The following is a 15,661-nucleotide window of genomic DNA, read 5'->3' as shown; positions in this document are numbered from 1 at the left end:
GCAACCAACCCCCCCCCCTTCCCCCCGAGAATACTGACTGGTCTCAAAGTAAAGCTTTTATTTACCGGGGGGATTCTCCATCTAATTTCTGGCTGACGATACAACAAACTGTTCGAAGGTTTATTTTTATTCCAGAAAGTCATTATTGTTTAATGTTACAACTTAAGTAATAGGTGAAACATTCCAAAAGCATTCCAATATTCCGTCGTAGCAATTAATTCATTTCTGAACACTTACAAGGTCGCAACGAATAAAAGTACGGTACGTATTCAATAATTTTTAACTTCATCAACTATTAGCAGCAAAAACAATCCAAAACTAATTTCCAATTATTTATGCCTGACAAGTACTAAATATGAAAGCTGGAAATTGGCCACTCGTTTCCGAAGTCCCATTGGCACTCTCCACAGACTTCATGAAATTGACCAGCACTCCTTTCGATTCAAAAGACGTTACTCCCTCTTCTCCATGCCATGATAAAGGACCCTTGATAAGCGACACAAGCCTATAGCTTTCATGAGCATCCAAACGAATAGGCGGATCAAACATTACATCGAAGCCATAATAATTATTAGTCTCTTCCTTTATGGAAGAGTATGTTCCTGATTCCTTTCCGAGACAAGAATTGTGGGCTGAAACTTTAACTTTGGTTGAAACAGTATACTTGCCACCGTCTGAGCCAAAATACTGAACACCATGGAGCAAGATTGGCTTGTTTGTTGTAAATTCAATACTGTCAGCTCCACCCGAGTATGACCAAATTCCCCTTTTATGAGCTGGCGGAAAGACCTTTGGAAATCGATTAAATCGGAACAAAAGGCTCCTTACGGTGTCCTTAAATAACAAAGGATATTTTAAAACGCCGCTGTAATGTTTCATCATGTTTCCAACCTCGTGAAAAGTGAGAATATCAGAATCAAATACAACTGACATAAAATCCTTCATTAGTATCAATGGAAATCGTATTGCTTTAACAATGTCCTCCCCGAGAATTCGTCTCTTTGTCTTTCCATCAGGAGTAAATCCTTGCCTTTGGACTTCTGCTGTGGCCCAGCGATCGACTGCCTTAAACAGTTCTAGTTCCGTTACGCTCAACTCCTCTCGCTTCACAACAGATTCAACAATAAATCGCTCAACTGTAATAAATCCATCTGAAGTCACAGCTTCTTCCGTCTGCTTTTCAATCACTTCCCAGCATCGATCTTCCAAATCTTTATCTTCATATTTCTGAGCGTGAGGCAGAATGAAAAACACATTTGATGCTTTCAGGTTGTCTCGAAGACATTCTACGCATTTCTCGGCGAGCGAAGACACCATGTATTTGTTCGCCAAGTACAGTACTTGCATCACATCACTTCCGCTTAAATTTACTTTGTCGGTGTACAAGAAACGAAACAACTCCAGCAGACTCCCATAATCACAGTCAGGCAGTTCAATAGAGTCTTTAGTCTCCGCCATTTGACCATAGAACATGGCAAAGAACACGGGACTACTGATTGCGAGCACAAACTTGTGAGCTGGGATCACCTTCTTACTTTCACTTTCACCAATCGACATAGGAACGACAAACTTCACATCGCTCAATATCTCGCTGTTGAAAATGAACGCAGTTCTTTCGACGAGAGTTGGAAGCTTCGTCTGCCAATTATCTTCAGCTGCCATTGCTAGGTTTTTCTCTCAGTTCTTTTCACAAATCAAACTCTATTGAATACTATGAACCTTTGCCGTCAAAGGTATTGCTTGACGTGACACATTTGTTCCTCAAGTCACGCGTGAGAGTTAATTCCTCGTTTCCAGGTTGTCCACGTCTCTGCTCATGAAGTTACGATAACCGAACGGTTTCATTTAACCTGATATATTACAAGGGTTTGAATAATATTGCCGTTTGATCAATCTGAAAATTCTATCGAAATAATAAATATAGCAGGTTTACTGACGTATTACGCATCTATCATCTTTTTGCATCCATAATCGGTCCTTAATGCCGAAGAGAGTTACTACATCACGGGCGAGGAGCGGGGGAAGAAAAAATGATCGAAATACAAATGGTCAGCGGGGAAACAACTTTAATACGTCATATAGAGACATATCAGTTGTAGTTGTAGAAAACAATAGTGTTTGTAAAGCCAAAATGTTAGCAGTATACTTTGCTAAATAAAATGTTAAGCAATTCTTCAAAAGTGTTGATTGTACATATATCTTTTACTGCTGTAATAAACAATAGAGGCATCGGAAAAGGCATCAGTGGCATTCGGAAAAGCACCAAGAAGAATCATATTTACGTTTTGTAAATTGCAGAAAACAATCGTGTTGTAAAGTCAAAATGTTATCAAGTTACACTTCGCTGCTTAAAAAGTTGAGCAATTTTCCAAACGCTTTGACTGGAACAAAATTTTTGCTGCATCAAGAAGAATGATATTTACGATATGTAACTTATTTTATGACGAAAAATAAGTATCTTGCCTTGTTTGAGGCGTTAATCACAGTTGTCTTGCTTTTCACTTGAATTTTGCAATATCGACTTTCGATTCCGGAAAAATGAAAAGCTAAGCAACTCTACAAAAATTTTGTTCGCGATTTTTATATTTTTAGAGTCATTAAAAAGTTTATATCCACAGCCTAAGATAAGAAGTTTAATATTTCCATCAGCTGTAGTTCTTTCAGTGTTTATTATGTAAATTCAACCGCCCCATTTCACGTGGAAAAAGGCAAGTAAGAAAACATTGAGCTTCGAGAAACAGCCAAGTTAAGGCTAAATGTGTTAACCATGCTTAAATATTTATAATCAAGGCCACTCGTTTAGGAGACCTTTGTCCAAAAGATCCAGACGTTAAAATAATTCTGTTTTCCGTTCGAAGTGTTTTTTTTTTTCCTATTCAATTTAACAAGTGCACTTAGAATGAAAACTTAACGTCCGAACCGAACGGCAGGTGAAAGTTTAACAAGTTTAATGATGCTTTTTACCACTGTGCAAAATTCTACTATACAATAACTATTAATAAAAACCACAACAATATTAATAACTAACAATAACTATGTAATATTCATTAAATCTTAATTACCATATAAAAGTACAATAGGTAAAGGAAAGCAATATGGGGGAAACTGAATTCCCATATAAAAACTGCTCTCCAAGGCTAATATAAATAACTATACGTTGTATAAGAAAGAAGCTGGAGAAACAACTAAACAATGAACAAAAAGTAAAATCTGAATAAATCTCATTTCCAGATAACAAAACAAAACTATGTACAGGGATAATTCAGTAATCGAGTTCTGAAGGAATTCAAACTGGAAGCTGATATAGCAAAATTAGGTAAAGAGTTCCAATAAGTTAAATAAGAAATGTTGTGTAGGCGCCTCAGCGAAAGGTATATCCAGACGACTTGCATGGAAAAACTGGCCTCAGCTATCGCAACTAATTTTTTAAAATAGTGTTTAGAACTAAACTGGTGAGCAGCACTCTGCGAACAGCAGTTGTAAAGCTGTTTTATTCTTCGACGCGTTTCGTCTAACTTTCGTAAACCTTTTCGAGGAGTTTTACAAGTAACACTAAACGCCTGTATTTATAAGCCACAGTTAGCAGCTATACGGGGGCCAATGACCATAAGGGCTTGGCCTGACCTACCAACAGGTACAGGAGAAGTTGCGAAAAATTTAAACATTTTTTGGGGCAAGGTGGGAGAATTATTTGGGAGCCACGGTTTTGGTTTTCTTTTTTCGCCACGCACATCGCGCTGTAAGTTACAAAACGTAAATATGATACTTCTTGATGCCCTTCCGGATGCCACCGATACCATTCCGGCTTTACAACACCATTTTCACCATTTTTACAACTGATATGTCTATATGAAGTATTAACGTTGTTTCCCATTCGTATTTCGATCATTTCTTCTTCCCCAGCTCGTCGCCCGTGACGTAATAACTACCAATGCTGAATTGTAGAAGGGATTGATGGGGGGGAGGTCTGGGACGGGAGAAGGGGTACATAGAACCTTTCTCAATTCAAATCTTAGAATTATTGTACTTAAAGAAATGTAACAGTTCACGTAGTATCAATGTATCCACCTTGTGCGCGGGCGAGAATCAAAGAACCTATTTGGTGCCTTTTAAAAATAAGGCCATTACAAAAATTTAAAACGAAAATTAACACGTAAAGTTCGTCAGTAACGGTGGAACCACGATTTAACGAAGTGCTGAGGGACTGGGAAAATTGGTTCGTTACATCGAGGGCTCGTTATATCGAAAACCTCCATTTAACGAATTTGCGGGAAAAAAACCATGTTCGTTATATCGTGGGATGGTTGATAGGTTTTTTGTGCGGTGTCTGGCAGTTCAATAGTCTTTAGTCTCCATCATTTGACCATAGAACATGGCAAAGAACACAGGACTACTGACTGCAAGAACAAACTTGTGAGCTGGGATCACTTTCAGCAGACGAAACAGGAACAACAACACCGCTTAGTAACTCATTGTTGAAAATAGAAGTGGTTCTATCTACAAGTGTTAGAAGTTTCTTTTGCCAGATTTCTTCAATAGGTATCTCTTTGGTCTGCTCTCAGTATCTTTAGTGAGGGTCTTATCTCAGACAATGTGACATCAATTATTATTTGAGGCAACAGTTCAAAGACAATAATTTTTTTCTCTCCGATCAAAGAGAAAGAGAAAACTGCAAAGCCATGTTTAATGTGACGATGCAATTGATATCCTTCAACAACTGAGTTACCGCCCCAAACAACTGGCAATTTGTATTCTGAAGATTTATTCTGTTTATTTTGTCTCTTCTTACAACTCAAGAGTGAGTGACCCGTCGAAAAAAATTAACACTGTCTTCAAACACCTTTCTTTTCTATCAGTTCATCGCTCTTACAACTTCAAAATGCAAGCAATATTTCTGCACGGTTTTATTTGTGGCGAGATGGTTTATGAATACCTTCAACCCTAAGAAGAAGCGCGGGGAACGAAACTTAAATCATCATTCATGTCTCATTTCAATAGCGACGTGATGTCACCAGACAATTGCATCAGCAATGAGTCACATATGTCACACGCAACTTCAATTCTCAGAATTTTCTTGGTGATTATCTGTTTAGTTTCTAAATAACTAGCGACAGAAATAATAAGAGTTATCTTTGTGTGACTCGTGTCGGCGCAAAATGGAGCAAAAAGTGCTGACGGAACAATGCGGGTAACGTTAGAATTTCTACTTGGATACTGAAAACAAAATTCCAGGAAACTGTCCTCTGCTTTTATTGGTCCCATTAGAACTATCCCCCGTGCTACTAAATGTAAATTGCACTCCCTGGCACTCCACTGATGTTTGCCCGTCTTCGCTGTACCAAGAGTTAGGGCCCTTGATGAGCGACTTTACTTTGTATTCTTTATCTGCCTTCAATATAACAGGACGATCGAACAACACATCAAAGCCGTAATAAGCATGGGTATCGCTTTTTTTTGAAGTATAATTTCTCGTTCGACTCACAAGCGAAGTGTTGTCCACGGGATCAACAATGTCTGTTGTAACCGTATACTCGCCGCTTTTGGAGCCAAAATGCTGAACTCCGTAAAGTTTAACAGGCTTCTTGACGGTGAGAATGATACAGTCAGTTTTTCCACTGTACTCCCAGCGTTCCACTGGGGAATTAAACGTTTCAAACCTGAAGCATCGGTGTATAGTGGAATCAATTCTACTGGCTTGTAAGAACGGCAAAGGAGTAGTTGAAATACCGTTGTAGTATTTTATCATATTTCCAAGCTCTTCGTAATTTAAGATTCGCGAATCAAATACAACAGATGCAAAATCTTTCTCTTCCATCAACGGAAAGCGTATTCCTTTCACAATTTCTTCTCCAAGAATTCGTCTCTTTGTCTCTCCATGGGAAGTCATCCCTTGCCTTTCACATTCTTTTGTGGCCCAACGATCAACAGCTTTGAACAGTTCCACTTCCGTCACATTCAACACTTCTCTCTTCACAACAGATTCGACAACAGATCGCTCAACTGCAACAAATTCATCTGACGTCATCGCTTCTTCGGTCTGCTCCTCAATCACTTTCCAGCATCGATCTTCTAAGTCTTTATCTTCAAATTTCTGTGCGTGTGGCAGAACACAAAACACGTTCGACGCTATCAGGTTGCCTTGAAGATATCCTTTGCATTTCTTGACAAGCGAGGGCACCAGATATTTGTTCGCCAAGTACAGCACTTGCATCACATTACTTCCGCTTAAATTCACTTGGTCGGTGTACAAGAAACGAAATAACTCCAACAGACTCTCGTACTCACAGTCAGGCAGTTCAATAGAGTCTTTAGTCTCCGCTATTCGACCATAGAACATGGCAAAGAACACAGGACTACTGATTGCGAGCACAAACTTGTGAGCTGGGATCACCTTCTTACTTTCACTTTCATCAGTCGAAACAGGAACGACAAACTTCACATCGCTCAATATCTTGCTGTTGAAAATGAAGGCAGTTCTTTCGACAAGAGTTGGAAGTTTCGTCTGCCAATTATCTTCAGCAGCCATTGCTAGGTTTTGTTCTCACTTCTCTTCACAAAGTAAACTCTATTGAATACTATGAACCTTTCACGTCAAGGGAATCAGTTGACGTGACAAAGTTGTTCCTCGAGTGACGCAAAGGAGTAAATTCCTCGTTTCCGGGCTCTCTGAGCCTTTGCTCACGAAGTTACGATAGACAAACGGTTTCATTTAATCTGATAAATTCAAGCAGTTTGACTAATATTGTTGTTTGATCAATCTGAAAATTCTATCGAAATAAAAAATACAGCAGAATGATTGACTCATAACGTGTCTACCATCTTTTTGCACCCACAATCGGTTAGGGTCAGGGATTAGGGAAGGGGTACATAGAACCTTTTTCAATTCAAATCTTAATATTTCTGTCTTTAAAGAAATTTAACGCGAGGTTTAGTATCAATGCATCCATCTTGTGCACGGGCCAGAATCAAAGAACCTATTTGGTGCCTTTTAAGACAAGATCGTAACAAAAATTTAAAAGGAAAATCAACAAGTAAAGTTCGTCATTACGGTGGAACCTCGATTTAACGAAGAGCCGAGGGACTGGGGAAATGTGACGATGCAATTGATATTCTTCAAAAACTGAGTAACCGCTCCAAACAAATGGCAATTTGTATTCTGAAGATTTGTTTTGTTAATTTTGTCTCTTCTTACAACTCAACAGTATCTGACCTGTCTGGAAAATTTATCATTGTCTTCAATAACCTTTCTTTTTTTTTTCAGTCCATCGCTTTTACAACTTCAAAATACAAGCAATATATCTGCACAGTTTTCTTTTCCTTTCTGGCAAGACGTTTTATGAATACCTCCGACCCTAAGCACAAGCGCAGGTAACAAAACTTGAATCATCATACATATCTCATTTCAATAGAGAAGAGATGTCACCGGACAGTTGCATCGGCAATGAGTCACATATGCTACACAAAACTTAAATTCTCAGAATTTTCTTGATGATTATCAATCTGGTTTCGAAATAACCAGCGAAAGACATTGCTCATCGACAGTCATGTCCTACAGAGTGAAATGACAAGAGTCATCTTTGTGCATCTCGTGTCAGCGCAAAATGGTGCAAAAAGTGCTGACAGCAGCTTTTTGTAATTTTGGAATGAATGGGAAATTCCCAAGGAAGACTCCGTCTTAAAAGTACAGAGAGGTCTTCATTTCGCTTTGTCAGACAGTGAAGAGGTCGAGAGGGATAGGATTTCTCCCTTTAGTGTCTTCAAATTGAGGGAAACCCCCGTTTTTGTCTCTTCTCGGTGTATAAAGTTGAATGTAAAGCAAATTAATAACAGGCTCACACTGATCACGAAACACATCGTGAGCATTCATAGCTTAACCGTTTGGTACTTCAATGACGTTCATCAGATTTTCCTTATTCTCTGCCGATCTCAACGGCTTCTCTTGGGTAAATTGGATCAAAAATTGGAAAATTCGAAATTGAAAAACTATTCAGGAGGCAAAATCCAACTGAATTAGCATGACGTATGGCACGTTGATCATTTAATAAAAAAAGAGTTTTCTGCATTATTTTATTCTGCCAGCTCTTTTTCGCCATCTTACTACAACAGTTCACTTAGAGAATTCGCAATTCACGTAGACAATTCTCATAGAAAAGATTTTTGTTAGAAAGCTGAAGACGGGTGGGCAACTTCACTTTCTGGCGGAAAGGGTGTCGAGTTTTGAGAAGGAAAGAATAGTTGAAAATTCGGGAAAAGTGAAACCACGGTCACGATTATTGATAGCAAATGATAGCAGTCAGATAATGTATATGTGTGATTATACAGGCTATCAGCTGTTAAAGCGAGTTAATTTTTATCACATGTTTAAAAACAGGTGAAAAAAAACAAAGAAAAGCCCAATTTCTAAAGTTATAGTTTATATGACGTGCGATAATTGAATGAGAACGTTTTATAATTTTCCCCGGCGTTATCAAATCTTGCGCGTGGATTCTTGATATTCGAGAGAATTTCATTTTTAGCCGCCTTGTTTTTATTTTTTTGTGCCTTTCCTTTTTCTATGTTCATGCTAGAAATTAATACAGTACAGCTACTTTTTGCCCCATATACATCAATTCGAAAGCCATTGAACATAGCCTACTCCAGGCGTTCAGTTAATAAAACAGTGCGCGATACTAGACAGCGACATAGTAGAGGAAGAGTGAAAACACGAGCGAGGCTTGGGTCGGGTGCCGTTGTGAGCCAAGCCTCCCTTACCTTTTCACTCCTCCGCTCCTAGCGCACCGTTGGCTATTTCGCTATTTTTCTTTCTAACTGATCACCTGGAACAGGTTTCTGTGGACAGTAATAGGCTCTAAACCCTCATCAATCGCTTAAGTTTCGCTGTAATTTACTAAAAGGGAGGGGGGAGTCTCCACCTTATTTCCACCTATGCTTATAGCTTCGACTAAACATGAAAGCTGGAAATTGGGGTTGACTGCTACTCTCCACTGAGGGCATGAAATCAACCTTCGCTCCTCTGGATTTAAGAGACATTTCTCCCTACCAAAATTGGCTTGTTGGTTGTAAATTAAATACTGTCAGCTCTACCTGACTAAGATCAAATAGCTTTCTTTTTATTTTTTTTGTCTAATTGTTTTCTCTCATCGATTTTGTTTGACTCGAATCGTTCTCTCGACAATAGTTAGGAGTTTCGTCTGCCAATTATCTTCACCAGTCATTGCTATGTTCTACCTTCAGTTCTCTTCACAAATCTTATTCGATACTATGCACTTTTCTTTGACAGGCAATCAATTTCAAGACAGGTAAGTTGTCGTGACACTTTTTCACCTCCAATGACGCAGAAAAGATTCGTTGTTTCCAGGCTCTTCAGGTCTTTGCTCGTGCTGTTATGTATGTTTGCATGCATCTAATCGATCGAGATGCTTCCATTTAATGTGATGAATTCGAAAGAAACTGTGGTGCTTCGTCGGTGCAGTGGGCGGCATAACAAGGTAATTTGCTTTTATCGACTCAGTTGAAAATGTAAATTGGCCACCGTAAAGAGTTTCTAAAGCTGACGAAAATACCACAACCGCTGACCGACAAATCCAGACGTGTGACTTCCGCTCAGATTGTCGAAACGTCTGTCACCTCTACAGGCAGCAGTCCTTTTTAGGACTACACTCAACCGGATGATCATCACTCTTGATCCGTTATTAATCAACCCCTTCACTCCCACGATCTCGATATCATTTTTTTCTTCCCCGTTTGCGATACCTTTCTGAAAATTTCAGCTCGAAGAGTTATGTGTCAAATCAATAGTTTTCATTGGTAGATGTTTAATTTCTAATCACTTTTCTATTAGGAAATTTGTTGGTATTATTGAGAGAAATTACTTATTGGTCATTGTTGAGAGTTAAAGGGTTTAACGATCACTCTGTTTTTTCTTTTTTTCTGTTTTTCAAAAATTGTCTCACGAAGCACATGCAGGTTCTCTTCAGTTCATCATTAACACCAGTGGATATCTTATTGTCAAAATTTTAAGAGTTTTGGGCCAACACCTGACTTATTTGGGATCGACCTATGTGAGAAAGGAGTCCGCAAAAGAGAAACAAAAACAATTAATGACCTCCTCCTTCCATATTCCCCCCTCCCCCCCCCCCTTCCCCCCTCCGCCTCTTTCCCTAGACTGGAATATTCGCCCCTTGAATCATCGATGGCAATCACGTACCTGTCAGGCTTATCTATAACAGATATATAGGTCTTGAAAATACTGCCCGAGGCCGTAGGCCGACGGCAGCATTTTGAAGACCGAGGTCACAGTTTTTCACCATACGGACCGACCCTTAGCCGGTAAATAACATATTTATTGTTTTTAAACTTGACGAAATTCTTTCCGAAAGAACCCGAATGATTTATGGACGTAAATACGGCAAGATCTTCCATAAACTGAACAATTTTTGAGTGGGTAAATGGTAGTTAAAATAGAGGTGATGCAAATTTAAGAGAGATGCCTCAGCGAAACATTTTCATTTCCGTAACGATAAAGGTGATTTAAAAGGCTTCCAAACAAACTTTGAAACATTATTTTTACAAGTATCTGTCACAATCTGACACCTGTCAATTAGAGAGCGCGCAAGAAAAAAAAAAAAAAGCGTAGGAACATTTGAAAACCAACAGAACTAGTTTGGCAAGGACTGTCACGACAATGTTTTCTTCAAAATCAGTTAATGATCTGACGGAAAGTATTATTCACTCTCATCGACCATTCATTCATGAACGAAGATTTACCTCTGTTCATTAAGTAAACGGCGAGGAAAGTAATTGAGAGTAAATTCAATTTTTTTATTTTGAAGTTGTGAGAGTTTGCTCGTTTGTTTGCTGTAATGGCGTGTTTAACTCTGATCTTTCCTTCACAAAAACTAAATTCGAACGGCACACTTCAACGAGACACAAGGGAATGTAATGCGGCCTTTTCTCAAAAAATTCCTTCAATTTCTGTTGTGCAATTTAAGGTACAAATGTCCAAATTGAACGGAATTGTAAAGACTCATCAGGAGCGTATATTTGTTGTAGAACTTAAATTAAAACTTCGCTCGCTCTTTCACTATGAACAAATTGCTCGAGAAAATTCAGATATTAAATGAATGAAAGTTCCATCGTTCAGTTTAACTGTAACCAAATACCTCACGTTTCTGGGTACTTTTTGTGAACGATTAAAATTAATTGCAGACGGTTTTTAGGCCGCTTGTCAACCAACGTAATGACACTATTGTTTATACAAATTCATTCTGAAACCAATATTTTTCTGTCAACCAAAGTGATTTGATAGAGAGAAAAGAGAGGATTCATAAGTTATTTATCGGCTTGAGGTAGTGACCGACGTGTTTGCTTAAAAATACTGCCCAGCCGGAAAACGAGCTATATTTATGAAAAATGACAACGAAAGTTGGGATGTACTCGGCAACTCAAGAAAGCGTTACCGTGGCCCGTGGGCAGAGATAGGAAAATACTGACCGGGTAAAGAACCAATCAGATTGCAGGATTCGTTACCGTGCCCTGTAAAAAAACAATAAAAACTGATATTTGATATAATGTTATCGTATATAAGTGTTGACGGATAACGCTGATCAGCGATCAGGCCAAGTCAACAGCCACATTATTATTAATCAACGTACAGGAATATGTCTATGAACGCTTTTTACCAGCTGATCATCTTAAGCGTGCTTCTATCGTCATCTTCTATAACAGGTAATACGCTGATGTTTTATTTCCATATACTTTTCGATTGGAGGATTTCAACAAATATTTATGCTCTAAAAATGATTTATCAAAGATTTATCAATTTATGTACGTTGCGCCATTCGCTTATGATGAATGAAACAAAGCTCAAAGTTTGCATTAAATAGTTGAGGTCAGTCAGGTGTAGCTACATGTAACTATGTGTTTGATTTTCTGTACGCAATATCGTCAGGTAAACAATGAGCCTATAACAAAGATACGATTTTTACTGTTGCCCAATGGCATTGACATTGTGCGGTATTATGGGCTGTTATAAGCTGTAACAAAACGATACTCGCTTCAGATACACATGATAATTACGTCCGTGTTTTTTGGGGTTCGTTTTCTACTCTCTTTTAACACTCTCTGAACTTTGTACTTCAGTTTAGTTATTGTGAAGATTAAAGGATAAACCACCCGTGGTGTTACACGTCACGCAACGCTCTCTTTCCAGCCGACCGTTACGTGTCATTTCGGCCCCTCTATGAACGGCGGACTAAATTTATATTGGGATGTTTTGTGATATAACTTTATTACAAAAGAATCAATCATTGCAATTATGAAACTTGAGTCAATTGCGCCAAGGAAGCAAGAAGCGGGATGAGGTAGACGTTTCTCATCTTCACTCTGCCACAAACCGATAGACACATTTTCCATAACATTCCTGTATTGAAATTAACGGATTAAAGGGGAAACAACTCTGCTAAACCATGAAGAAGGAGGGTCAAGTTATATTCCATGGTGTCACCGAGCGACTTGTGTCTAGACGAGAAAAACATCAGGAGGGCAATTTAACACCCTTCCCTCCCCTAGAGCAGTCATTTACGCGAGTGTTGAATCTGCGTTATTAGGACAAGAGCTCAAGTAGTTTTAACTGTGAGTGAAACTTTTGATTGCGTTCCTTAGTCTCTTTCCCTCTCTTTACATAGGGATGATCAGTTGGCCTGAAGGACTGTATGGATTACCAATGGCCATCAATGGCTGTCCCGTCGACCCATCTATCAACTGGAAAACTGGAACGCTGTACCAAGACTGCGAGGACACGGACCCACGAACGCAACATTCGCCCGACCTCCATTTAAACGCTTTCGTCAAATATGGAGACGTACAGCGGTCATTTTGTATGAAAACATCTTCTGTGAATGATTCCAACCGGGACCAGTGGCCCTCAGGGAAGTACTGTATTTATCTGTGGGGGAAAACCTGCCCCTCGGGTATGCTTGAAGGTTGGGTCCAGTGGGACGACGAGAATACCATCATAATTTACAATAAAAACACGAGAAGGGGAACGTTACCGACAGGAGTTTACGACCAGGATACGTGAGTACTCACTGAGTGGTTAACTCACCACATTGTACATAATTATGTTCAAGTGCATTTGTACTTTAAAAGTTTTAAGTTCACCAATGATCTTTTATCAGCTAAATCGGCCATAAACCAAAAATTGTTTAAGGTAATTTCTCGAGAACCATAAAGGATATTTTTTTAACTAAATTCGCCAAACTTCAAATCGCCTGATAAAGGCAAGCAGTTAAGCGATCAAAATGTTGTGCTCATTGATCATATAATTCCAGGTCTCGATTTAGAAACGTAAAATCTTTTAAAATCTACTCTCGTTAATTTTCTTATTTATTTATTTATTTCATGTTATCTTTGCAGCAGCCTTTTTTAGATTTTCATTTGTTATGGCTATTGACTTGCTTTACAGCTGTGATTTTGTAATTATTAGGGACCACTCATTATTAATCGCCGGGGGGGTTGGGAGATTTTGGGAGACCACATGGTTTTTTAGGGAGAATGGAGGGGGGATCAGTTGTCGCCTACAGAGTATAGAGAGGGGACTATAGAAAATTGACTGCCAATGTGGGGAGGGTCATAAGTATATTATAGAGCCTAATCGCCTCTCGGGGGGAGAGGGGTAAGGTAAATTTTGTCGCGACACCATCAAAATCCTTCAATTCCCCTCCCCCTCCCCCCCTTCCCAACCAGGAGATAAATGATGACCAGTCCCTTCTCTTATTTCAACATCATGTCCTGTGCATTGCAGACATGCGCAGACCCTATATGTAATGTACTGTCTTCGTTCCAATAGACGTATCTCTTACTGCTGCAGTGTTCTTGGCTCGACCCAGACTCCCATCGATCTTCCGTTGACTTCGCCATTCTATCTGATAGCCTATGGTAGCAAAGTCTGCCAGTTGGTTAGGGGGGCGCAGTCTAGTCTAGAATACATATTTTACGAAACAGAATACTCGACTTTCATGACGAAAAATGATTATGGTGGTGCTCATCCCTATGGTGTGACGAGAGACCCGCAAGGCCAAATGATCTTCTACTGCTATTATAGACGTGAGTTACAATTCATATTCTGAATTAAAACAGCGATCATCATCAGCTTTCTACATGAGAGCGCGTCAAAGAAAATCGATATTTTTTCAACAAACCGTAAACTCCAAAATGATTACAATTTTTGTATTATTTCGTACAATCTCTTATTCATAATTATGATTAGCCCACTTTGCCTCGATCGCATCCTCTAAATTCAAAATAATATTGTAAGCTTTAGACAAGGCAAAGAAGGCAAATTATCATAAAGAAAAAATAATGACGTACTTCCTCCATTTCGAAATAAGGTGTATTCCATCCAAATCCCCTCCTGTGATGTACCACGTGAACAAAAAAACGCTGAACCTGGGAACAAGAACTTGCTCAAGTACGAGGCTTTAACTCGAACGATTTTGGACCTGAATTTTTAGATAGAGCTCTTTATAATGTTTTCTTTCTTTTTCTTTTTTTTTTTTTTTTGGTCTTAAATGCAGCTATCCATTGTCCAGCATTAAGAAAACCTGACAACGGAATGTTAAAACCAGCTCACTGTGGCGAAAATAATCAAACTACGTTTAACGGCACATGTACAGTAACGTGCAATAGCGGGTTCATACCTAAGAATCCCGCGGGACAGATCACGTCATGTTTGGAGAATGGGACCTGGAGCATACCCATCGTCACTGGCTGTATACGTAAGTATTGCGTTATGGGATAAACTGTTCGCTCATGAATTCTTAACCTACAGTAACAGTAAAATGTATCTAAGTTTGTATACTTTTACAGAAACTTGAATCCAGTGTGATCCTCAAACTTTACCCATGGGGAAATTTGTGGTGCAAGTTATTGAGCAAAAAAAAAAACTACGAAGGAAAAACACAATTTCACAGTACCAGCCGGATGAAGACCCCTCATTTCGATCCGTACATCCGCTAGAAGCGGGCAACTAACTGTCTTAAGGGTTATGTGTGCGATGATCTACGCCTGGCGCCGCTAAATCTAGTTGAAACCAACAGTTTTACATTTTGCTCCATTCTCAGCCGCTTCCATGATAGCAGCTTCATCTAGTATGATGATCCGAACTAGTACAATTCAACCAACAACAGTCTCGAAAACTTATCCAAGTACTCTATGCTTCACGACTTATTCTACTACAAAGTCTTCTGGGATTGTAAGTACCCAGTCCTTAGTTGTACAGGCAAGTTCTACCGCTGTCTCTGCTGTCACTGAAACTTCCAAAACTACATCATCAGCTGGTACGCAGTCTCCCACTGTGAATGGTGGTATTAGCACTGCACCACCTCGTGAGGAAGAGACTATGTCATTTCACCAAGTGTTTCCTGGAACCAGTTTCCTGGTCGGAACAGTGATTGGTGCCTTAGCTGTTCTTGGATTGATAATTGCCATGGTTTTTTGGTATAGAAGAAGGTAGGGTACTGATGAAAAGAGCAGCATAAGTCAGCAATAAGTCCTCCCCACTCAAATGAATAAATTTTTACGAATGAGGGACGAGTCATTGTTTAGGGGATCACATGGTTTTTCGAGGGGAACGAAGGTGGGATCAATCTTCGCCCACAGA

At 39.2% G+C, this 15,661-nt stretch overlaps 2 protein-coding genes across 2 annotated transcripts; both read right to left on the bottom strand.

Annotated features, from left to right (window-relative positions):
* Positions 1-109: 109 nt before the first annotated feature.
* LOC136282931 (BTB/POZ domain-containing protein 6-like) lies at positions 110-1,987 on the bottom strand. The gene has a single exon (XM_066171021.1). It carries the CDS (start codon positions 1,660-1,662, stop codon positions 334-336), a length of 1,329 nt encoding a protein of 442 aa, XP_066027118.1. The 5' UTR covers positions 1,663-1,987; the 3' UTR covers positions 110-333.
* Positions 1,988-4,743: 2,756 nt separating this feature from the next.
* LOC131769807 (BTB/POZ domain-containing protein 6-like) lies at positions 4,744-6,676 on the bottom strand. The gene has a single exon (XM_059085535.2). The coding sequence runs from the start codon at positions 6,524-6,526 to the stop codon at positions 5,204-5,206; it is 1,323 nt and encodes a 440-aa protein (XP_058941518.2). The 5' UTR covers positions 6,527-6,676; the 3' UTR covers positions 4,744-5,203.
* Between the last annotated feature and the right edge of the window lie 8,985 nt (positions 6,677-15,661).

This window comes from Pocillopora verrucosa, chromosome 8, assembly GCF_036669915.1.
Source record: "Pocillopora verrucosa isolate sample1 chromosome 8, ASM3666991v2, whole genome shotgun sequence".
NCBI lineage: Eukaryota > Metazoa > Cnidaria > Anthozoa > Scleractinia > Pocilloporidae > Pocillopora > Pocillopora verrucosa.
The sequence above is the reverse complement of the archived record's forward strand: the minus strand, read 5'-3'. Positions and strand labels throughout refer to the sequence as shown.

Excerpts from the sequence above, each read along its gene's own strand:
- LOC136282931 (XM_066171021.1), bottom strand. The coding sequence starts at position 1,662 with ATGGCAGCTGAAGATAATTGGCAGACGAAGCTTCCAACTCTCGTCGAA.
- LOC131769807 (XM_059085535.2), bottom strand. The coding sequence starts at position 6,526 with ATGGCTGCTGAAGATAATTGGCAGACGAAACTTCCAACTCTTGTCGAA.